The following is a 25,321-nucleotide window of genomic DNA, read 5'->3' on the forward strand; positions in this document are numbered from 1 at the left end:
GGCTCCCTCTGACACCCCCCCCCCCCCCCCCCCCCAAAAAAAAAAATATATGATAATGTATAGTCTTCAGGCATGCTAAGAGCTGGGTTTGTAGGTCAAGGGAAGCCTTACCTTAGGAAATCTTTCTGATTTGTCCTTTAGATAAAACAACAAGAATTTCATATTTTAGTGCATAAGTTGTTCTCTTACCACTAGAACTAATAGTCTGCATAAAAGAGCTGGGGGGAGGGGGGACAGCTCTTAACTTAGTAAGGTAAAGGAGTTAGAATGAATGAATACATGGAATTGCAAGAACACTTAGCTGAAGTTTTTCTACAGAATTTTTCTCTGATAAAGAATGTTAAAGCAGGTTCTCATAACCTCTTGTTTTTTTTTCTGTACTAGGTCCCTACACTTTTGTTCAACAGCATCTTATGTTAGGCACAGACCCAAGGACAATTTTGAAAGATCTGTTACCAGAAACTATTCCTCCACCTGAACTAGATGATATGACACTGTGGCAAATTGTTATAAACATTCTTTCAGAACCACCAAAAAGGAAAAAACGAAAAGATATTAATACCATTGAGGATGCTGTGAAACTTTTGCAAGAGTGCAAAAAGATTATGGTTTTGACTGGAGCAGGGGTATGTATGTATGTATGTATGTATGTATAGTTATAATGATAGAGTGCAAATAGATTACTATTTAAGCCCTCTCCAACAGTTTACAAAGTGCAGATGCACCCATGCAGAGCCATGCTTGTATCAGTGGGAGTGCTGTGATGCACTTATATTTTGTAACTTGCAAAATTAGGTCAAATCTTGAAAGCAACCAGATACATTTTAATGTAGTAGGACTTTGTGTGCCTTATTACAGTAATAAAATTAATTTTGAGATTGTAAAGCATGTGCTAAATAATTTAAAAAACCCACATCCTAATTAGTAAGGTATCCAGAGACGGTAAAAATGTTTATTCCTAATCCCCCTTTTTTTTTTTTATATTTAATTTCTGTCTGTCTATGTAGTTTTGAAACATATATAGCAATATCTTCTACTTAATTTGTTGGCATTATATAATTCTCAGAGGAAAACTCCCATTGACTTCAATGGGACTTAGATTGGACTTCAATAGATTACTGAGAGTTGTGTTCAGCCTTTTGCAGCCAGTCCACAGACCTGACCCCTTGCAGGATCAGCGCCCAGATCGGGCCCCATATATCCAATCTAGCATGTAGGGATGCTGTTTGGCCCATGTGACTCTCCCTGGGTCCGGAAATTTGGCAGCAGGGGCAGTTAGAGAAGCAGTGGCAGTGTTGCTATCAAATTTCCAGGCACATAGGAAGCTGGATGGGCTGGATCTGGTTTGAAGACTGATGTTGAGCACCCCTGACCTGAGAACATTGTATCTGGCTCTTAGTTTGCAACCACAGCAGTTACTGGTGTAGTCACAGCTCTTACACATGTATAGCTTTTGTTACAGTGTAGAAGTCAAGGAAATGGTTGCTTGTAAATCACTGCTTCCTCTGGTTGTAAAAGAAAGATGCTGGCTCATTGCCCCTCATAACACAGTATGTAAAAAACCAAACAAAAAAAAAAGATGAGCAATTAGAGGCAGACCAGTATGTCCGTAAGAGAAAGAAGTGACCATTGTGCTGCTGTGACCCAATCTTATTTATTCTATAATTGCTATTAAGCACCCCAGTTAAAATAAATAAAGCTACAATAGGGAGATTGGTTATACTTGTTTTAAACAATATCTTAATCTTAAGTTTGGTGTTCAAAAATAGAAAAATAATAGTAAAAAATGTCTGGTCTGGTAGATATAAAAACAAGAAAAGAATAGTTTTTTTTGTTTTGTTTTGTTTTGTTTTTTTAATCCTCTTTTCAACTAGAAGATAATCTAGAAGATTTAATTTATTTTGCCAGACCAAACTTCAAGTGTTTTTAAGTGTTGTTGGACATATATTCAAGAAAGATATAAATCAGTGTCCTCCTATTAAATGGCTCATCTCTGAAATATGGTTTGCACTATAATTTTGTGCTGCAAACAATGTAATTTTTCTCACTATGTCTCTTGCATACTTGTTAGCAGAGATCTTGGCTTTCTCTGATTTAAAAAAAACTGCAAAATCTGCATTTTCCACTATGCAAATGAAATGCCACTAATATATCAGTTGAACACACTGATATATATTTACAATCTTCAAGCAATTTGGAAGCTTACCAGTGCCTCAGTTGTTATAATTAAATAAATTCTAAATATCTATACATTTTGGTGTTTGATTTCAGGTTTTTTATCATGGAAAATCAAAACTTCCCCTTTCTCCCTTTGCTTACCAGGACGCAGGTCCAGCTGTGGCTGCTCTTCCACACTGCTTTGTGATGCTGAGCAGCCCTCTTGCCCTGCCCCGGTCATGCTCTTGCCCCTCACTCCCAACCCATAGCCCCCCAGCCCTGCCACTGCCTCTCACTCCTGACCCAAAGCTCCCCAGCCCTGCTGGTGCCCCTCACTCTATACCTGCTGCCCCTCCCAGCCTTGCTGGCACCCCTCACTCCCAACCCACTGCCCCACTTTCCCCAGTCCTGCAGTTTGTGGGAAAGGAGAGAGTGTGGGCATAGGCAAGGTGGCAGGGGGCACATGACCCCCCAAGCTTTGTTCCCACAGCAGGGTGTGGGACTGCAGTGGGGCTGGACCAGCTCTGGGCAGGAGCCACCTCCACAGCCCAGCAGGCAGGACCCGGGCAGCACCTATGCTGCCATGACAAGGCATAGTAGTGGTGCAGAGTTTTGCCCTTCTCTGCTGCCAGGTGGGCAGGAGACACCTCAGCTGAGCATCCATGGCAATGCAGTACACCCTCCCACACCAGGTCGTGCATGATGGGCAATGGAGGTAGCTCCTTCCCCCACCCCTCCCCCCAACATAGATTGTGCCCTTTTACCCCCCAGCCCCCATAGAGTTGCCTGGAGGGAGCTGCATGAGCTGCTCTCCACCACTGCCTGGCTGTTACGTATATGCATGTAGCGCCCCTTGCCCAATTGCTCCCTGCAGCCCCTTGCAGGCTGGAACTCTTTTTTTCCCCTTTAAAGAGGAAATCCATGCATTTTGTTTCTGTTAAAGGAGAAAATCCACATTTTTCCACAGAGAACAGAAAACCTGGATCCCTGCTCATTAAGAAACTAAACATTGCTTTGATCAAAATAGGTGCTTGAGTTCTTCTGACAAGTGTTCTTATTTGTTGATATTACAACTTGGTAGCACATAGAAGTATAATTTCCAAATAATCCATACAGTAGCAAGTCTCCCACATCAAACTATGTACTTCAGCTATTTCAGTCTACAAACTTATAAAACCATATTTCAGGTGTCTGTGTCTTGTGGAATACCTGATTTCCGATCAAGAGATGGCATCTATGCACGTCTTGCAATAGATTTCCCAGACCTTCCAGATCCTCAAGCAATGTTTGATATAGAATACTTCAGAAAGGATCCAAGACCATTTTTTAAGTTTGCAAAGGTATTATTTTCTTGTTACTTTTATCATTTTGGACAGTAAAGACATACCCGACTCAGATAGGAAAACTACTCTCTCTAAAAAGTCATTTCTGCTTTCAGTTCTTTTTCATGAACAAGAAATATAACTCCAAACTTTGTTATATCATTTTAATTGGGAGTGCCCTTACTCAACAGCATAGGGAAACTCCTCGAAGCCAGTCTTAAAATGAACAGATCTTACTATTGTCAATATCTTGGCTCTCATTGTAGGTATCTTGGTTTTAAATATCTACAGTTTGTGGGGGAATGATAAAATATCTCCTATTAGAATTTATTTCTATGAGAGAGAGAGACTGTCTTGAGAGAGACTGTCTTGAGTGCCCCTAGCTTGGCTGCTCATTTCAGGGAGGGTAATTGAAAAATGCATTTGTAAAGAGTGTGATAATTTAGTTGGCATGGTGTTTAGTTTCAAGAGATGGCACAGATATCTTTGGTAGGTTTTAAGGTGTTTACTGAAAAAGATCAAATAGAATGAAGGACTGTCACAGCACATGAGCATATACTCATAACATATTTGATGGGCTTGTTATAGTTGACTACTCAAATTTGTAATATACAATGAAATTTTAATCACTGGATATAGAATTAAACAGGGAAAAACATTTTCATGGACTAGCAAACTTCTTACAGTTTTGTTTCTTGCACAGTGCCTACATCAAGCAGCAAGACATCTTGAAGAATGAAAGCAGTGGTGTTTGAACTCTGGCCTGCAGGCAGGATCCCCGTGCAGCCCACTGAGCTGTCATCCAGCCTGCATGGCTCCCCATGCATCTGGAAACTTTGGCAGTGGGGGAGCAGTGTTAACTGCTTCCAGAGCCACCGTAATTAACATTGCCCCAGCTCTCCTGCCTCAAATTTCCAGATCCATGGGGAGCTGCACAGTCCAGGTGACTTGGACCCACGCACTAGATCCAAGATGTGGGGGGCTAGAACATTTTAAAATAATTTCTGCCTCTCGTGCTTTCACCCTCCTTTTTCATTCCACCCAATAGACTTAGTCTGTTTTATTCCTTCAACTTCAAGTTCTTTGTTCCCACCACTGAGGCCTTACATAGTCTTGCATGCACCTATGTTTCTGTCTCTCTTTCTTTCTTACATTAATCCTTATTAAATTTATCCAAATTCTTTTGCTTTACCAGTTCCTTTTTCTCCTTCTGCTACTATTGACTGTGTCTGTTACCATGTTGTTTTTCTGTTCCTCTTTCTTTGGCCCTTTTCAGATCTTTACCAAAAACCCTCTTTTTCAAACATTTTCCCTCCTCTCTTCTTGTTAATAATCGCTATGTTCTCCCTTGCCTTGAACTTTGTGTGCATTTTACTTTATTTTGACCGTTGATTCTTTTTGGCAATGAACATATCTCATTTAAACTTGTAAAAAGCCACATGCACTTAACAGCACTGTATAAAACTAAGAATAGCATTTGTAGTCTAACTATTGTCTAAGGTGATACTATAGGCCAGTTTGACCACTGCTACATTCAAAGCAAGGGGTTATATATTTATAAATACATTTCCCTGTTTAAAAGAGGCAAATCAGTACAGGAAAAAATTCTAGAGGTCAGGAAGGTTACAAAGTAGCTGCTCAGAGCTGTGAAGCCTAAACAACCTAAGTATATTTCCAGAATGTTAAGGTTCATTATGCTTTAAAATCCATGTTATCCTTTGTTCATGGGCTGCAGTACAAATTAGCCTCTAATTTTGGTGTGACTCCTGTATGGGTGAACAGAAGTTAGAGGCCAGCTGTTAAAAATAGGGTTAGTTTCAAAAGAAATGGGAAAAGATTATCAATGCTCAGCTAACTGGCATTGACATTTTGTTCTTTAAACAGTACAGGAATCTCTGTATTTGCTGTGGTTTGTTGCATAATGCTATATCAAGAACAGAAAATATTGCTCCAGCACTTATTTACCTATCCTAATGTAATTTTCAATTCTGCAGGAAATATATCCTGGGCAATTCCAGCCATCCCTCTGTCATAAATTCATAGCTTTGATGGATAAAGAAGGAAAGCTACTTCGCAACTACACTCAAAACATAGATACACTGGAACAGGTTGCAGGAATCCAAAGGATAATACAGTGTCATGGTTAGTAAAACATTTCTATCTTTTTCCTGTTTTATAATGATAATATGTTCACTGGCAAATAATAACCAAAAATACCTATAATCTCTTAAGATTCGTACCTTTTATTATCTGAAGTCACGCATCTCTCAAGCAACATGCCTTCTGCAAACTAGTATTTAGCTTCTAAATGTTAAATGTTCTGAAAACACTAACTAGAACTTAATGCTTTTTCAAAAAAAAATCTAAGATGGAATCGATTGAGATTATCAATCAGTGATTTATGGTAAAAGACATCATATACTACAGTTATCCCAAATTCATCCAGGTTTCAATCTCCCATCCAAACCTGGGAAACTCAGAGCTATGGCTAATTTAAATCTAAGCATGTTAATATGAAAACACACATTTAAGTCACTTAACATCAGCTCCTTGTAACCACTATATGCTAATAGATGGGTTATATAGATGTAACAATGACAAATGCTCTTTAGTATTTGTGCTCTTGTATGAGGTTACGCCAATTTTTAAGGAGACTTTTATGAGAGAAGTGCTGGATGATTCAACTAAACATTCTCTTGTATTGCAAACTTAGCTTGGGCAGTATAACTACTATACTGAAACAAAAGAACAAAACAAAATGGTGAACCATAAAGCAAACCCAGATAAAGTATCTTTTGTATGTTTTACCTATATAGAAAAACTAGCTGAAGGCAGAGCAGAATGGTACCTTAGTAACTAACAGGGCACATTTTCTTGAGACATTTACTACAGAACTGCCTAATTAGCTCTGCAATGAAGTCTCAGCATCTACATGTATGGCTCTGGTAGGCTGCAGTAAACTAATTCATTCTGTCATAGGTTAGTACTTGTAAACACAAGTACTGTCCTATGGTGGCATTCCTTACTCTGCATATGTAGATGCTGACAGGGCTGGCTAGGGCACAAGGGTACTTCAGTGCAGGGTCTGCCTGCTGGCTAGGCCCACAGCAGAGCACACTTATGCCTCAGCCAGCCCCTCCACAGTATGTTGAGCTGAGTTGGAGCAGCCCTAAGCTGGCAAGCTGACCCCCTGGATCCCCCCCCAGCTGGTTCTGTGTGCTGTGGTCCCAGGTGCAAGTGTAAATGCAGCTCCCAGGAGCAATATACTCCAGTGCAATATGCGCCTGAGTTTATTGCATTGCATTATCTACATTGGGTGTAGATGTGTCCACAGTTTAATTAAAATTGGTTAACCAGGTAGTCTCTAAGCCTAAGTACAGATGTTAAAAAACCCAAGGAGGAAGGGCTCCAAGTACTGTATCACACTTCACTCAAAGTGCTCTACATTAGGTCAGGCCTGAACAGAACAGGTGTGCACTGTTCAGTGGGTGAGGGCTCAGAGCCTGCCCCCACTGGCCAGGTCAGTAGCCAGGGGCGCTCCTGTATACCTCCCAGCATGCCCTGTGGGTTTCCCAGGCTGCTAGAGACTCCTGAGTACAGGTGAATAGGCAAGCCATCCCTGATCAGCTGCCTGGTATGAAGGAACAGTCATGTGCTTTCTCCCCTGACCCTGTTCCCTGCTGCTCTGCCAGTGCCAGGAATCTGAGAGAAGCAGGGCTGGAAGGGACCGTCAGTCTGGGTTGGGGATGCTGGAGAGCCAGAATCCAAGTGAGGGAACCTTTTTGCCAAGTGCTGGTACGGGAAGGCTTGGCACAGGCATCTCACAGCTACAGTGGGGGTTGTGGACTCGTGTCCCTCTTGGATCTGCCATGGATTGGGGGTGAGGGGTGCAGGGCAGGATTGCTTGGGGCCAAGCTGGATGGACAGAGACATGCATACCCACCTACCCCAAGCCCTGCTACCCACAGAGCCAGCAGCCGCAGTGGCATCAACTCTGCCCCCGCCCTGGTGCCATGCCCCTGCTTGGGGCCATGCTGAATCCACATGGCCCCAGGCAGGAGCCTCCCGTCCCCGCAACCCCAAGCCTTGCTCCCTGTACAGAGCCAGTGGCAGCAACAGCACCAGCACCATGCTATAGCTCTACCAGGCCCTATGCCCACAAGGCACAGCACATTACAGCTGCCAGTTGCTTGCTCTGCCTGCCCTGGTCTGCTGCCATCCCCTGCCTGTGCTGGCCTGCTGCTGCCACCTGATGAGGGGCATTATCCTTCTGTCTGTGGAGTACCCCTGTCCTGCCTAGGAACATTGTATAATGCTAGAAAAATGCAGAGATACAGACACTCCCTTCTCCCTAATATAGCTAACTACCTGTCTCTAAATGGAAATAGGAAAGAACCTCAAGGAAGGTTCTCCAACACCTTAAATCCTTGAATCTTAGAATGTCTTAGTTACTAGGTATTGCTCCAAGAGAGCCGAATGTCTGGAGAGAAAATATAAAATATTTTACATAGACACAATTTCTGCCTTTGGCTGGTACCATTTTATATTCTGTATCATAAGAGGCATGGAATCATGCTGCCTTTTTTTTTTTTTTTTAACCTGATTTTTTTTTTTTTTTTCTTCCCTTTGGCTCATGAAGCAACTGGGGGCTGGAGCTTCTGTGTATAATTGTTGCCATTCTTTACCTATAAGGCTTGAGAAAAAATTATATAGAGGCTTTTGGTACATATAGTCAGCGTGGAAACTTTTAGGGATCTTGCATAGAGCACACTTAAAAAGCACGTGCACCTTTTTCCCCCAAAATCAACTCTCCACAACTTGAGTACACGCCATAAATGTGGAAGGCAATTTTCTTCCCTGGAATAGAAGCATGAAGATGCTAGGTTTCAAAAGGGCTGCCAACTTGTCAGCAAGCAAGTAGCAAGGGTGGAATCCAGCATTAAACCTTTCACATCCACCCTCAGCTTGCAGACTCTGAGCAACACAGCCTCTCTAGAAAAATAACAGCTGTAGGCCATGACTGGAAAAAAAAACTTTTCTTCCTACATTTTGTCTTCCAAAAGATAAGGTGTAGTATGCAAGAAAATAAGGTACTAGCTAGATCAAGACTTGGATCTGTCATACGGCTGACTTAAGAAGCACACCAATCTTACAAAAAGGACTACACATCTTTTTGTTGTTTAAACAGATTAAAATATTTAAAATTTACCATCTTGTGTTTCCTTTTCTGTACAATTATGTGCATGAAAAAGATTCAGTTAAAATTATTTGATTAAAACCTAATGGTGTATCATCTGAAAACTTGAGGTTATAGAAGTGAATTACATTTGATTTAGATTTTGCTAGGTCTTCTTACTTTGTCTTTGTATACCATGCTTAACTCATCAGAAAAAAAATGTACCAGTTTATACTTCACACACAAGTCACTCAAGCTGTCACATATTTATCAAATTAAACCTATCATGTATTACCAAGTAGGTACTCTGGTCTCTCATTAGAGAATTATTTCAAGACAGAGCAGATAGTGAATTGCTGTCTGCTCTCCCTTAAGATTTCTGCTTGAGGAAAGGAGGCAGCAGGTGTAAATTACTGTTGGGATTTATGCCAAGCTCAGTGAACATGTAAAAGATTTACCTTATCTTTCCTATCTATTCATTTCTTGAATAAGAGGCCTTCCTTTCCCTCAGAAGAAAGGAAATTAAAGGTATTTTCTGCCACCATAGCTTTCACCTTTTTATCTGTTTGGCAGACTTCTGGGATTTCTGTCATGGCGTGGGTTTGTTGGTAGAAGAATTTGAGTTTGTCTTGGAGATTAGATGACAAAGTCAGATTTCTTTAACACAGAAAGAATCTAGCACCAGTTCAGACTGTCTCATCAGTTGGCTCCAACACCCTCGGAGAAGGCTTACTCTCCTTGTTATACCTAGGGGCAGATCTCTTTCATGGCATATAGCAGAGAACTGTCTCCTTTGTAGTCTACAAGTGGCTCTGGTGGAAGACCAGCTGACTTCTATCAAATCTATGCCAACCCAAGACTGGCATTGGTTCAGTCATCTGCTTGCAAGTCACAGGTGAACATGTTATGCTACACTGGCCCTTTTAGGGTGCTGGGATCTACCTTCATGAGTTTCAAGAAGTCAGTCATTTTAGCAGCTTTTCTAGCTAAACCTCTGACCTGCAGCATCAAGAGAAACAGGATGCAAGGAGACATCCTCCTCCCTCCCCAATGGGGTACTGTTAGACATGGCAAAAGCTGTGTTGCAGCTGCTGGTTTGAATAAATGCTAGTAGCTGTCCTTGTCATAAAAAGGTGCCAGGTACCCCTTTAAGAGTGTAGGTCCCTCATTGAAGAGGTGGGGAAGGGGTGAACGGTGGGAAATCTAATAAAGGCTGAAGTCTTTATGACTTTATATGTCCATAGAAAAATCAACTGCTAGATGGCAGGCATAGTTAAAAGCAAGGACAGGGAAGGAAATAGCTTAGAATAAGGAAATAACAGGTTAGCAATTAACTTGGATACTTTCAAATCAGCGAGCCCCTTGAGAATCACCTTAAAATATTAAAATTGTAGAGCCATGGGTTTTTATCTTTAAGAATTTATGGCGGTCAGGTGAGGTTCCAGAAGACAATCTATAATGTCCATCCTCCTTTAAAAAACAAAAAAGAAATGGGGTGCATCTACATGAGATATTGACTACACAGTAGCCTGTACTGTGCAGTAGCATCACAAAAAAGGCATTTGGTGCTACTGTGCACTAACTCAGGTTACTGTGTATTTATTTAGTACTTATATAAACAAGTACTAAATAAATGTGAGTAACAACCGTGCAGTAGTATCTCGTAAATGTGGCCAGGGAACACAAAAATGCAGACTCATCAGTCTACCCTCAATATATAGAAACATACTGGAACATACCAGCAAGGAATTTATTTCTAAGCACCTAGAGTATAACAAGGTGTTAAGTAACAGCCAACATGGATTTATTGAAAGCAAGTTGCATTTAACCAACCTGTTTTTTCTCTATGGGAGAAGAGTGTTGGGTTGACTAGCAAAGTTTTTGTTACCATTTCACATGACATCCTCATAACTAAGCTAAGGAAATACAGTCTAAATCAGGGTAGGCAATATACGGCTTGCAGGCCAGATCCAGCCTGTGGAGGGATTCCATCTGGCCTGTGGCAGGTCCTCAGCGCCAGCTGGCCCAGGCACAGGGGGCAGCCCAAGTCGTGATACATGCAGCTGATCCTACTGCTGCCAGGTGCATGATAGGACGGGGGTAATATAGCAGTCAGACTTGGCTTTCTGGCAGCCCTTGCAGTGGTGGCTTGCTGCCTGGTTGCTGCTGCCAGTCCTCCTGCACCCATGGAGTGTGGCCTAGGACCCCCACTGGCAGGACGTGCTTGGCTGGACAGATGGAATGGGGCCACGGGCAAGTAGGAAGCAGTGCCCAAGAGCAGGATGGACAGGCAGGGGCCAAGATCATGGGGTGGTGACAGAACAGGAGTGTGTGGGGAGCAGATCGTCGCTTTGCCCCAGGCCCCAGCCCCATGCTGTCACCACCTCACAATCCTGTCTCTGTCCGTTCATTCTATTCCTGGATGCCATTCCCTGCCTGCAGCCCCATTTTATCCACCTGGCCAAGCACACCCTGTCCATGGGGGTCCTAAGCCATGGAAACCCTGCCCACTCTGTCTGGTTGCCCTAGCACCAGGGGCAGAGCAAATGGGCCCAAAGCTGGATAGGATCAAATTCTCCCTCCCACTGTAGCCTGCAACAGCTCGCTCAAACTCCTTAAGTGTTCCTCCAGCCCAAATAGTTACCCACCCCTGTTCCAGATAACACCACTCTAAAGTGGGTGAAACTACTCCAGGAATGGCAATGGCTTGAGAAAGGAGCTATCAAGTGGTATTCCCTAAAGGTCCCTCCAGTATCTTTAGTGTCTTGGAGGACAGGATAGGGTGAATGCTTAATAGAATTTACAGATCATATCAATCTCAGTGGTGTCCAGCAGACCCACTGGAAGATGGAATTAGGATTCAATATGGCATTGAAAACGCATATGAAGTAAATCAGCTGACATTAAATAAGGACAAATGCAAAATACTGTATTTAGGTTGGAACAATCAAAGGTACATATACAGACTGGGGAATAATGATCTGTTACTACAGAATAGGACCTGGGGGTTACAATATGCTGCAAGTTTAATATGAGTCAATGTGCAGTTGCAAAAAAGCAATAGGATCCCAAGATATATTAACAGTAGGGTTGCATGCAAGCCATATGGAGTTATTCTTCCGCTCTATATTCAGCAATAGTGAGGCCTCACTTGAAATAATATGTCTAGTTTTAGGCAGTGCATTTCAAGACAGGCAAGGAAAAACTGGAAAGTGCTAAGCAAGGAGTGAAGATGATTAGAGGTCTAGAAAGCATGGCTTACAAAGTTGGAAGAACTGAGACTATTTAGTCTGGCGATGAGAAAACTGGACAGGGAATTTAAGTCTTCAGATAGAAAAGAGTTGTAAAGATGATAGGGATCAACTGTTGTCTGTCCATATGGGACAGGTCAAGAAACAATTGTTTAAACTGCAATAAGGGAGACACTGTATATTAAGAAGAACTTCCTAATAATGGCACAGTTGAACGATACAACAGATTGCGTAGAGAGGTTGTAGTTCTTCCTCCTCAACTTTTAAGTGCAGCATAGACAAATCCTTAACTAGTATGGTTTAGGTTGAGAATGATCCTGCTTTAAGCTGAGATTTGGACTAGATGATCTTCTGAGGTTCCTTCCAACCCTATCTTGCTATGACTTAGATTTTGTTCAGTAAAACTGGTTATGCAGTTGTTAATATGAAAATTGACCACAAAATATTTAATACAGCAATGCACATTTACCTTTGCAGATATCTTTAAGATGAACCTACAAAACAAAGCCTGGTACTTAACATTACCTTGCATTTACTGTTAGTTAAGAGCAAGCATACAGGTAGGTATTATGGAGTAGCTGGGGTGCTGTAAGCTTATATCCCAGCTTGCCTCACTATGGTATGAGCAGCTTGTTCATGTGCTGCCATAAGATACCATGACCAATTCTCTGGCTACTGAGATGGTTTTCAGCAGTGGAAACTATGAAGAAGTTTAGGCTACAACTGGAGACTTGTCTTCAGGGCACAGAACTGTTCAGCGGGAGTAACAGTACCTTATATTGGCTGAAGGGCAAAAAAGCCAACATGCATGCTCTATAAATTCACACTTCTGTTTGAAACAGACTGGAAATCCTGACTAATATCTAGTGTACAGTACAAGTCAGAAGGGCACATCCCCTCTTTGGCTGGATGCCATCAAATTCTGGGGCTAGTGCCAGCAACAGCCCTAGCTCTACACTTTTTAGGGCTGAGTTAGCAGACTTTCTGTGCAGAAATGTGCTAATCAGCCTCAATATTTCACTGCAGAAATCCATCCTACGTGTAATATTTTTTCAGGGGGAGACTCCCACCATAGTCTTGTTTGCTACTGAGTACAAAATACTTATACAAATACAAAATACTGTGGTAATGTAGCAGCTAAAAACCATATGCTGCCGGCATGGCACAGTAACAGTTTTCTAAAGGAAGTACTAAATGATGGTGCAGTAACAACAATACCATAGGAGCATGAGCAAGATCAGATAGGACAAGGTCTTAGTCATCATGATAGCAGCATATTAGCCAGCGTAGTTTTGGGTGTCATATCTACTGTAGATGTCTCAGTGGCCTCCAATACACTTGTCTTGTCTGGATATCCCAGAACCAGAGTCTGGTACTGAATCCAGTTCCTAAGTTTGTTCACCTGTTTGTTTGCCTGGGCTATGCTGGCAGATACTGCTCCCAAGAGGTTTAGAAAAGTCTTGTGCTGATCAGGAGAACTTCCACCAGGAAACCTTACTCTTCCAAATGGAAACAATTCTCTACTTAGTATGCTTAGAGTACTAATATGCCAATTGAGAGCCCACTACTGAAGATCTTAAGCTATACCCAGCTGCTGCCAAATGCATGACTAGCAGTAAACTTCCCTTAGTCCACTTCATTGCATTTCCAGCCTGTCGTGTTTCAATATAGTTTAAATTTGGTTTTCTCACAATCAATGTTATCAATATTCCTCAAGGCCTTTCTTCTTGCCTACTCTCTGATCAAAGAACTTGTTGGGCCCATATGATCACCCTTCCCAAACTTATACGGTCTTCTTTTGAACCAATATCTAAATGTTCTACATAAATGATTTACCATCAATTTGTGTTATACTCGGTGCAGAAAGCTGCAGAGCTCCAAACTCCTGTAAGTGGACTTAAACAGTATTCTGCAAGGATAAGCTGGCAATGAAACCATATCCCAAATTTATCTTTAAGGTGACTGTCAGACCCTATCAATTTCTACCTCATCACTACAGACATGAGACATCTTCAGAACTTTTTCCGTTACATTTGAGGGATCATGCTGCTTTAAGTTTTCTCCCACCTTTTACAGCCATGTTTGGTACACTGGAAAAACCAGCCCATCTCACTGCAGAAAATTTCAAACTCAGTCACACAGTGTATTTCTCCTCTATTTCTGAACATCAAGGAATATTCCACCATAGCACAAGTAGCATCTTCTATCTGCTTCACAGATGGTGCATTAAGCAAACATGCACCTCTGATGCAGCTGCATGGGGCAATCCACTGTAACTTTGTTAAATATTATACATTTGACAAAGTATTCAGGTTGGATACCAAGGTTGGAAGAGCAGTACCAGTACAGCTGCTTTTGTAACATTGATGATAGGCTTGCTGGTCGCCTGTAGTGGATATATCCTACGTTCTAAGAAAGGTTACTCCCCAGTAACCATGGTTCCTTGAGATGTCATCAACATAACTCCCATAGCTTGCCCTCTAGCCCCACTTTGCAGTCCTTTGCACCAGGAGGACTATAGGTGAGGAAGGGTCATGGCATCCTACTATTTATGCCCATGTATGAAAGTGTGAGGTAGTACAGAGCATATACAGTGATGCTGGGCTCTTAAGAAAAAAAATCAGTCTTGCACATGAGATAAATGCATGCCTGCATTGAATTCCACACTAACTACAGCATTTGGAAGAACTGCATTTAAAGTAACTGTTCTTTTTCATCTTTAGTGCTGTTAACGATTTTTTAAGTTATTTATTAGAAAACTTGATTAGGCCTCTAGCATTGTCAGCAGTTCAGTCTAAATAATGTTTTTAATCAAGGTTTCATTTTTGCATAGGTGAACAATTCTCAACTTCACCAATATGATTCTTTACAGGTTCTTTTGCTACAGCTTCCTGTCTAATCTGTAAATACAAAGTTGACTGTGAAGCTGTTCGAGGAGACATTTTTAATCAGGTAAAAGAATACTTTAACTGGTCATGACTTACTAATACATTTTATAAATACAGCCTCAGTTGCTTAAAACATCACTTTTTTTTTTTTTAAGTTGTATATAACATGTTTACTGAAATATTTCATGAAATTGAAAGCACTTCAGGAAAGAATTTATCTTTCAAGGTTTCCATGCAGCACTTGTAACCCAAATGGAAACCAGACCATGAAACAAATTAATTGTACTAGTCTTACTATATAATTAATTGAGCAAGATAGAAATATCATGAATGGTAAGACGTACATTGGATTTAACATTCGCGAAATTTTTAATCTAAAATCAAAAGAAAGGAACAAAGGTAAGAAATTCTTCATATTATTTTGTTTCCCTATAAATGTCTAATCAGCATCTTGTTCAATCTAAATTTAAATAATTGTTAAATGAGCAATGGGTGATTCAAATGGCAACATTGTTAAAACTTCAGTAATATTCTTTCCTTGAAATACTGTGTCTAATGCATATTTTCAAAGGCTTCTTTGAAACTATTGTCCGACTTCTAATACTCTGGGCTGAGAGAGAGATCCCACGTAAGCAGGCACACGTTCAAATAATCAAAGAGAACTCTCCTACATTTGTTCTCCTGGCAAAGAAACTTACCCAGAGCCACGTGCACAGCTGTTCGAATGTTGAGGCCATGAGGAGTGGAGAGCTTGTAGTGCTGACACTATTCAGCTAGGGGGTGGGCCCTATGCATGCATCTCAGCATGCTTTGCAGGCTTCCTTAGTCTGCCTGGCAACAGATTGCAGTAGTGCATGGGGCAGCCTCGATTGTCCAGCCCAGACGGCCCATAGTCAGCCTGTGTTTCCCTGCAGCAAAAGGTGAGGATTGTGAAGGCGGTGTGTTTTTTCTCCTTCCTGGAGCAGCAGAATCCAGTAAGCAACACATTGTCTTCCCCCGGGGGGGCGGGGATGTTGGAAGACTGTGTTCTTTTCTGAGAGAAGCCACAGCATGTACAGAGATTTGTTTTTCCAGAAGAAACTCTCCTGGGAGTGATTTAACCCTGGTTGTTCCCATGTCATTTTTCTCCTGGAGCTGCCCTTTTTACTCTAGGATAAAAAGCCTGAACATCTGTACACTCATGGGTTCTCATGGGAGAGGGGCAACTCTCTGAGGAAAAACTGTCTGGATGAGGACGTTTCTTTCTTCCCTTCCCTTCAAGAGGCAGAGAAAATGCTGAGTTAGGCAGGAAGATCTGGAAGATGTAAACAAGGGCCTCATACAGACATGGTTTCTCCTAAGAAACCATGAGTGTACAGATGTTCAGGCTTTTTCTACTGGGTCCAAGAAAAAAATAACTTGGAAACAAACAGGGTTATTCAGTCCTGGCAGAGTTTCTCCTCGGAGAACAAATCTCTGTACATGTTGTGGATTATCAAAAGAGAACAGTACTTCAACATCCCCACTTCCCACCCCTTTTCCACCCTCCCCAGGGAGACTGTGCGAGGGTTGCTGGACTTCACTGCTCCATCAGGAAGCAGAACACACACGCTTCACAATCCTCACCTTGTGCTACAGGGAAACACAAGCTGACCGGGCTGCTCTTTGCACTTCTACAATCTGTCCCCAAGCAGAATACGGGAGACTGCAGAGCATTCTGAGATGTATGCACAGGACCTCCACCCCCTGGTTGCATAGTGTCAGCACAACAAGCTCTTCATTCTTCATGGACTCAGCATTGGAATGTCTGTACACACAGCTCTAGGTAAATTTCTCTAGCTGGAGAACAAACCTGAGAGAATTCTCCCTGATTATTTGAACATGCGTTTGCAGATAAGTTCTGTTCCAAAATAGAGTCCAAACCTAGTAGATAGGACTTTTCTTTCTATGAAAGTGTGGCTTTGAATGTTCTGTCACAGATGCATAGAACAGTTTCCAAAAATGGCTGTTAAAATGAGAAATGCAGGCTAAAAGATGCAAGCTTTCCAAATCAATTTAAAATATAATGGCTGAAAAAAGATGAGATTCTTTCAAAAATTATTAGAATACAGATTTAAAAGTGACTAGATTTAAAAAAAGAGAGTTCAGATATAACTGACCTTTACCTGGTGACTGTAGCATTCTTTAAGGGTTGCATGTATGGTTTCTGGTCGGCACCTTGTAATTCTTTAAAACATGAAATATCCATGGACCAAATCTGGTTTATATTGCTATTAGGAATGTTACTTGTAAGTAACATTTCTGCTGTATGCATGTCTGTTTTTCAACTTTGAATTTTTTTTTTTCCTATTTCACTGAGGCTGCATGTAGCTTAATTTTTGTCTGCATGTAGTTGCACAAAGCTTTATTTATTTTGATTTAGTTGCCAATTCTCCATGTCCTTTCCTCCCTCTTGAATATTTAGATCATTACAAAGCCTGATCATCTGATAAAGCAAACTTCCTCTTTGGCTCTTCTCATTTATACAGGTTTTTTGTTTGTTTTTTTTTTTAAAAAACACTACTAGAGTTTCACCACTTTCTTCTTAACCCTGTCTTCCTATAACCCAGGGGTTGGCAAAATGTGGCCCGGGGGCCGGATGTGGCCCGTCAGGCCCCTAAAGTTTTAGAAAATTAATATTTATCTGCTCCTGGCTGCCTGTCATGCAGCCCTTGATGGCTTGCCAAAACTCAGTAAGTGGCCCTCCACCCAAAATAATTGCCCGCCCCTGCTATAACCTGTAGTTTGAATAAATGGTATCTTAGGAAGTATACCTAGAGAAAACAGGCATTTTTTGTTCAGGGTATAGGACTTTTAAAGGAGCAGGACCTTGCAATAAGAACAGACTTTCTAGCCCAGATGCAAGCACTTACAATTTCTCTGGCCATCCTGCATTGCTGTATTGCTACCTGGAGTTACTTAGGGCTGTCTTCCTATGGCAAGCCCAGGTTCTGAATAGTCCTGAACAGTTTATTTTTGTACAATGTTAATGTTCCTGCTGGTGAATATAGCTTTCAACTCTTAAGAAGTCAGTGGGAAGGAAATAGTATGTCCAAACTTCAGTGTGCCCCCCAGTAGCCTCTACAGTATCTCCAGTTTCTCTCCTGTCTTGTTATACCCCTTGGTTCCCACTGCCTCTTCAAACTATTAAAGGCCAACCTTTGTCTCCCATTTTAGATTAAATGGTCATCTAGGTCTGAAACACCAGATAATTCTCTACTTAAACTGCAAGGATTCCCTTTCCTCTTCCTTCTGGTAAATAGCTTTGGGGTTTAAATCCATACAGAAGTCCCAGTCTTGACCCTTCCCTCTACAGCTATCCACTATTAAAATACAACTTTTGCCTGCGATCTTGAGTCCTTTGGTTCCTCAGAAACTCTCTTCTTTGCTCTGCTCCTTCTTCAGCCAGCTGTCATCCTACATCAAAGGATTCCTCCACTGAAATAAAAATTTTAGCCAGCTTTTTACTTCCTCCTAACCTGTGACAGGATGAGGGTTGATTGTAAAAGATCTTGGTAAAATAAAAACCACCCCACTGCTGCTGCTTATTCTTCAGCTACACTTGATCTGAACCTTCAAAAGGATTAAAGAATGTTCCCAATACAGCCAAAGTGTTGTACCCATCTCTGATACCAGTTATGGCACTAATATCTTTTTACCACTATCAGTGGCCCTCTATTTTGGAGGATGAAGCAGTTGTAAGCCATCTGGAATAAACTTTGGAACAAAACATGACTTTCCCCTTCAATTTCTCCCTAGAACATTGCTGCTGTTTTGCCTTTTGACTGCTTCAAGAATTTCTGAGACGTGGCAGAGGTTTTGTATTAGAAATGGAGATCCACCAATTTTTGGATGTTGTGAAACCAACAACAAAAAATTATCCATTGCTTCAGAGAACCAATCAAAACTTTCGTGTTAAGTTGAACTTTCCTATGAAAGAAATATGCCTAAGAATGAAAACTATGTTATGGGGCCATAGTGGTACCCTGTGATTTGAAGGGGCAGTTGACTAGCTTTAACCACTTAATATCAATTTCAGCTCTTAGAATAAGTGGTACTCCTAACTGACAACCTTTTGAGAACTAGCAGAGAAATTAGTAATTGAAAGAGGTATAACACTGAAGCATGAACTTAGAAGCTGCTTACAATGCATTAAATTACCTACAGGCATAAGCTGTTTCATTTGGGGAGTACTTCTGGCCAAATAATTGGATCTTTTATCTGAGGAGTAAAAAATATTTGGATAAGAATTTTTGTTTTATCCTAGAATAAAAGGAAGAAAATGTTGGAGAAAATGAAGGATATAATTACTATGTATCCAGTCCTCTTTAAGCTAGACAAGGATTTGGGAACCTTTTGCCACTGTTTACAACCCAGCCCCTCCTGTAGGCCACAGATCTCCACACCCATGTGCAATTAAAAGATGCTGTGGAAGAAATACAGAACAAGGCAGGTTGTAGGAGCCTGTGGATGCAACTTTGCTCCCCACAGGAACTGTGGAACAAGATTAACAACACCTGTTAATGGAACTTTAAAGAGCCTTGCCCTGCAACTCCTGTAAGGCACTTTGAAGTGTGGGATCACAGTAAATCCCAGGGCAAGGTGGGAACAGCAGAGCAAGGCATTCAAGGGTCCCAGCAAGCTTCCAGGCTTGCCATGACCAGGCACTTTAAAAAGCAAGATTGCAAGGTTCCCTTTAAAATAATGGTGCAATTAGGATCAATCCACATCCCAAAAATTGTGGTGTGGCATGATGCACAGCTGTTGGAATTGGATCCCATCACACAATTACTTTAACACCTGACAGGGCTTACTGTGAAAGACTAATGCTACAAGGAGAGTTTCAATAGTCACAACTAATATTATTAACAAAAAGGAACCTCAGGAAATCATCTAGTCCAACCCCCTACTCAAGGCAGTATCACCCCTTTAAACCACCCCTGCCAAGTGTTTGTCTGTCTAAGCACTTGAATATCCATCATTGGAACTTTTCCACAACTTCTTTAGTAATCTGTTCCAATGTTTAACTGTTCTCACAGTTGGAAAGTTCTTCCTTCCATGTGATACAAACTCCCTTTTTCCAATTTTAATCTATTGCTATTGTCCTGTTTCTTATCAACACAGAATAATTGATGCCATCTTTACAAACACCCCCTGTTGGCAACTGAATTTACCAAATCCCCATTTTTTCTCTTCTACAGACTAAACAGACCAGTTTATCCAATCTTTTCTTGTAAGTCATTTTTTCTAGACTTCTAATAATTTTCCTTGGCTTCTGCTGAAAACTTCCCAATTTCCCAATATATCTATCTCTGTCTTGAAAAGTAGTGCCGAAAACTGGACATCGTATTTCTGGGAAGGCCTCACCAGTGCTGAATAAATAATCATTTCCTTTGACTTGCATGTGATGCTCCTGTTAATACATGCCAGGATGCTATTGGCCTTTTCTTTTTTCTTTATTTTTAACAATACAGAGGACAAGGGTTTTGATTTTTTTGCCTTTATTGAAAGAGAAAGGGTCATTGTCCGGAAACCTAAACAGCTTAATCAAAAAAATAAATTCCACAAACATACTGATACTAGATATTTGTTTTTTCCTGTCTTTAAAAAATAGTTTGTGGATCTTAACTGAAAAAGCTTTTTTACACAACTTTTGCACTAGCTCTCAGAAAATGTTTCAGCTTAGAAATCTGCGGATGCTTCCTTGTGTCTCTTCACACCAGCAGGCAGTAATATAGTCTCTTGACCATCCTTTGAGGTCAGAGGGGTTGGTATTTGAAGACAGTGCTGCAGTCTTTGGTGACAGTTCCTCAGCTCATGGGCTGCCTTCCTATTCTCAGTGTTATCCTCTCACTTGTATGCTGCTCCATATACTGAACAGCAAAGTTGGAGTGCACAGGAGACATGCAGAGTAGTAACAGAGTAGAAAAAATAAAAGTGCACCAGAAAGTTGTTTTTTTGACAAAACTAATGATCGTGAATAGTTCAGACTTGAGTTTTCCTTTTAAATCCAGAAGCTACGATTGTAATACAGTTATTTATGATGCAGGTTGTTCCTAGATGTCCCAGATGTCCACCTGATGAACCACTCGCTATTATGAAGCCAGAAATAGTATTCTTTGGAGAGAACTTACCAGAGCAGTTCCATAGGGCCATGAAGTATGACAAAGATGAAGTAGATCTCCTTATTGTAATTGGGTCTTCACTAAAAGTAAGACCAGTAGCACTGATTCCAAGTAAGTGTCTATTGAAGATGCTTGATTTCTTGTGTTGGGGGTAACGGGGGAAAAAAACCATTGTTTAAAAATCTCAGGTAATGCATATCGGAGTTTTTGTTGCACAGAACCCAAAAATGTGCTAAAAGAGCTTCCTAGGTTCTGGTTAAGTGCAGAAATTGGACTAAAATCCCTTTCCCCTCGCCTAAGGGCCGGGGGGGGGGGGGGGGGGGAGTCTGCAGAAGGTTGCCGGTACAAATCTGAAATGTAAGAGGGACAAAATAGTAAAGTTGAATCTATAGTAAGTATTTCTTAAAATAAAAAATGCATCATGTTTCTAAATAGTGAAAATATAATCTAAAACAAATTAAATTTCTTCACAAGAACATTTGCTTGTCTAGGTGTTTTTGAGCTTCTATTCTCACTTGTCATGATTTTTTCCAGTTCCCACTCATTTGGATTACATATTTTTCTTCTAATAATCTTACTAGTGTGCACATTAAATACTGAACAGTGTAGAGAATTTTTAGTATCCTTCATCCCTGGAACTGATACTGAAACCACTTGTGCTGTTGCAGACTAGACAAAACTGTCCTGATTGCTGTTTCAGAAAGTGCTGAAATCCATTGTCAGCAAAGCTTTGTTTGCCTATTGCAGCAGTTGGCAACCTTTTTAGATAGAGGTCTAGAGTGACCCAGTGCCAGCCAGAGGCAGGCAGTCACTAAGACCTAGCCACAACCACCACTTTTCCCCACAGCTGCTTGGGGAAAGTGACTGCAAGTTGAAGCCCTGCATCTGTTGCTCACTGCAGTAGAGCAGTGTTTGATTCCCTCATGGCCCCTTTTCCCCTTTGTAGCCATATGTGTCTATTTAGGCAACATAGGGAATGTGCAGTAAGGAAAAAAAAAACCTCTACTGCACCGATCATTGCTGGTGAATAACTGGATCTCTAGTCTCGCATCTGAAAGAATCATTGGTGGTCAGCAAGCCAGTTTTATTCATAGTACCATCTGCAGGAGGTGAACTAAGCTGTTTTGTGTGTAAATAGGTTTGCATTTCAAATGAAATAATTTTGATCTATTTCAGTGGTGTTCAATCTTCCAGTTCTGTGGGCCCAATTCCATGTGCAGGATCAGCACATGGGGTCAGTCTGCGCATTGGATCCAGCCCTACAAGCCAAGCCATGTCATCTGGCTGGCAGGGCTTCTCACATGCCCAAAGATCTGGCAGCAGTGGAGTAGCAATTAATGCTGCCACTGCTTCCCCACCAGCATATTTCTAGACCCATGAGGAAACCCATGGGCCAGATCTGGCTTGAGCTGGAAGTTGAGCACCACTGATATTGTTAAAGGGAGATTGATAGAGATGATTACATAGAACCACAAAATTTCAGGTAAAGCACCTAGCATTACTGTCTGACTGATTTCTACTTGATGGCTTGCTTAAACTTTGGTTAGATCAAGTTACAAAGTGGGCATACCTGGAGAACTTTGAAAACACCAGTTACCAAACTTTCATTGATCATATTAAGGCAGCTCAACAATTGGTAACATTTTGTTGGCAAGCATAAAATTCCTTAAGCACTTTTAAAGTTTAGTAGTAACTGATCTTTTCTGTGTATAGGTTCCATCCCCCATGAAGTGCCTCAGATATTAATTAATAGGGAACCTTTGCCTCATCTACACTTTGATGTGGAACTTCTTGGAGACTGTGATGTAATCATTAATGAACTATGTCAAAGGCTGAGTGGTGAATATACAGAACTTTGCTACAACTCCATAAAACTTTCAGAAATAACAGAAAAACCACCACGAATGCACAAGGAGCTTGAAATGCATTCAGCTGAGTTACCACCTACCCCTTTAAACATTTCTGAAGACTCTAGTTCACCTGAAAGAGCAACTCCCCCAGACTCTTTGGTTGTGCTCTCAGAGCATCCAACAAAATGTAGGGCAGAAAATTCTGAACTTGCCTCAGACTCTAGTGGGAACTGCATGGAGAAATTCCAGGAGGTACAGACATCCTCAGAAAATCCTGAAAGTATTACTGGCCAGTTAACGAATTTAGAACATCCAAAAGAAAATGGAGCTAACAATGGAGAACAGAAAGAAAAAAATGATATAACTTCATCGGTTGAAACTTTGAGGAAATGTTGGCCAAACAGATGTGCAAAAGAACAGATTAGCAAGCGGCTTGATGGTAAGTGTCAACATTTGACTTCCTATTTTGGATATAGGTTTGGAAGGACTTTAAATCAATAAGATGTAGAATTTTCTCTGTTGACTATTGACATTTTCAGTAGAGTGGTATTAAATTCCACAGTACAAAGAATCATAGAAAATTAGGGTTGGGAGGGACCTCAGGAGGTCATCTAGTCCAGTGGTTCTCAACCTTTTTTGTACCAGGACCCATTTGTAAACATCAATGGCCAATCCTGGGACCCAGTGCCCCTCACCCCCAACCCAGTGCCCCCCATCCCCAGTGTGTGGGCACAGGGTGGGTACGTGTGGGGCATGGGAGGCCTCAGGCAGCCCCTTGCAGACTGGAACTCTGCCAGCCTGCAAAGGAAACCCAGTTTCCCCCATTTTTCTCTCTTAAAGGAGAATCCATTTTTAAAGTTTGTTCACAACCCTTTCCTATATTGCGACCCACAGGTTGAGAAATGCTGATCTAGTCCAACCCCCTGCTCAAAGCAGGACCATCCCCAATTAGATCATCCCAGCAAGGGCTGTCAAGCTGGGTCTTAAAAACCTCCAAAAATGGAGATTCCACCACCTCTCTAGGTAACCCAGTTCCAGTACTTCACTACCCTCCTAGTGAGAGAGTGTTTCCTGATATCCAACCTAAACTTCCCTTGCTGCAACTTGAGACCACTGCTCCTTGTTCAGTCACCTGTCACCACTGAGAACAGTCTAGTCTAGCCCCATCTTCTTTGGAAGCATCTGTTAGGTAATTAAAGGCTGCTATCAAATCCCCCCCTCAGTCTTCTCTTCTGCAGACTAAGTAAGCCCAGTTCCCTCAGCCTCTCCTCGTAAGTCATGCACCCCAGTCCCTTAACCATTTTCATTGCCCTCCGCTGGACTCTCTCCAACTTGTCCACATCCTTTCTATAGTGGGGGGCTCAAAACTGGACACAGAACTCCAGATATGGCCTCACCAGCACAGTATAGAGGGAACTAATCACTTCCCTTGATCTGGCAACACTCCTACTAATGCAGCCCAGTATTTGCACTTGTCCTTATTGAACCTCATGAGATTTCTTGTGGCTCAACCATCCAGTTTGTCTAGGTCACTCTGAATCCTAGCCCTACCTTCCAGCATATCTACTATACCCCACAGCTTGGTGTCATCTGAAGACTTGCTTAGGGTGCAGTCCATCACATCTTCCAGATCCTTAATTAAGACTTTGAACAAAACTGACCCCTGGGACACTCCACTTTTGATGCCAGCTGTCAACTAGACCTCAAGCCATTGACCATTACCGGTTGAGCCTGACAAAACAGCCAGCTTTCTGTCCACTAGCTGCAACTCCAGCTGTACTTTGGCCTTCCTGATTTCATCCCTGCATGCCCGAGCAATATTCATAGTTTCATAGTGCTTAGGATTGGAAGGGACCTAAAACAGATCATCAGGTCCGACCCCCTGCCCCAGGCAGGAACAAGTGCGGGGTCATAACACCCCAGCTAAGTATCTGTCCAACCTCCTCATGAAGACCCCCAAGGTAGGAGAGAGCACCACTCCCCTTGGGAGCCCATTCCAGAGCCTGGCAGCCCTTACTGTAAAGTAATGTCTCCTGATGTCCAGCCTGAACAATTTGTGGATGTTATTCATAGTAACCCCCGGTGGGGCCCAGGGGAACAAAGCCTCACCCAATTCCCACTGTTCCCCCCTGGTGAGTTTGTAAATGGCCACCAGATCCCCTCTCAGCCTTGTCTTGTGGAGGCTGAATAGATTCAGGCCCTTCAGCCTCTCTTTGTAGGGCCTGACCTGCTGCCCCCTGATCATGCGAGTGGCCCTCCTCTGGACCATCTCAATGCTAGCCACATCCCTCTTGAAGTGCGGCTCCCAGAACTGGATGCAGTACTCCAACTGCGGCCTAACCAATGTCACATAGAGGGGAAGGATCTCCTCCCTGTACCTGCTGGGGATGCATCTGTAGATGCACAACAAGGTGCGGTTAGCCTTACTGACCGCTTCCTCACATTGGCAGCTCGGGTTCATCCTGGAATCAACAATGACTCCAAGATCCCTTTCTGCCACTGTTTTGACAAGAGGGGTGTTTCCCAGCCTATAG

The 25,321-nt window shown here is 41.9% G+C and overlaps 1 protein-coding gene across 2 annotated transcripts in view; it reads left to right on the plus strand.

The window, feature by feature from the left end:
* Window positions 1-205: 205 nt before the first annotated feature.
* The window catches only part of SIRT1 (sirtuin 1), a 30,757-nt gene continuing 5,641 nt past the window's right edge, over window positions 206-25,321 (plus strand). Inside the window, exons 1-6 of one of the 2 annotated variants that reach the window (XM_014520460.2) lie at window positions 206-626; window positions 3,345-3,497; window positions 5,474-5,621; window positions 14,779-14,858; window positions 20,862-21,048; window positions 22,651-23,226. In XM_014520460.2, the coding sequence (XP_014375946.1) occupies window positions 414-626; window positions 3,345-3,497; window positions 5,474-5,621; window positions 14,779-14,858; window positions 20,862-21,048; window positions 22,651-23,226 (1,357 nt within the window). In that variant the 5' untranslated portion in view covers window positions 206-413. The remainder of the gene's footprint in view (window positions 627-3,344; window positions 3,498-5,473; window positions 5,622-14,778; window positions 14,859-20,861; window positions 21,049-22,650; window positions 23,227-25,321) is intronic. The other variant, XM_006024809.3, reaches the window with a different exon arrangement.

The sequence above is a fragment of the Alligator sinensis genome, unplaced genomic scaffold, assembly GCF_000455745.1.
Source record: "Alligator sinensis unplaced genomic scaffold, ASM45574v1 scaffold325_1, whole genome shotgun sequence".
Lineage (NCBI taxonomy): Eukaryota > Metazoa > Chordata > Crocodylia > Alligatoridae > Alligator > Alligator sinensis.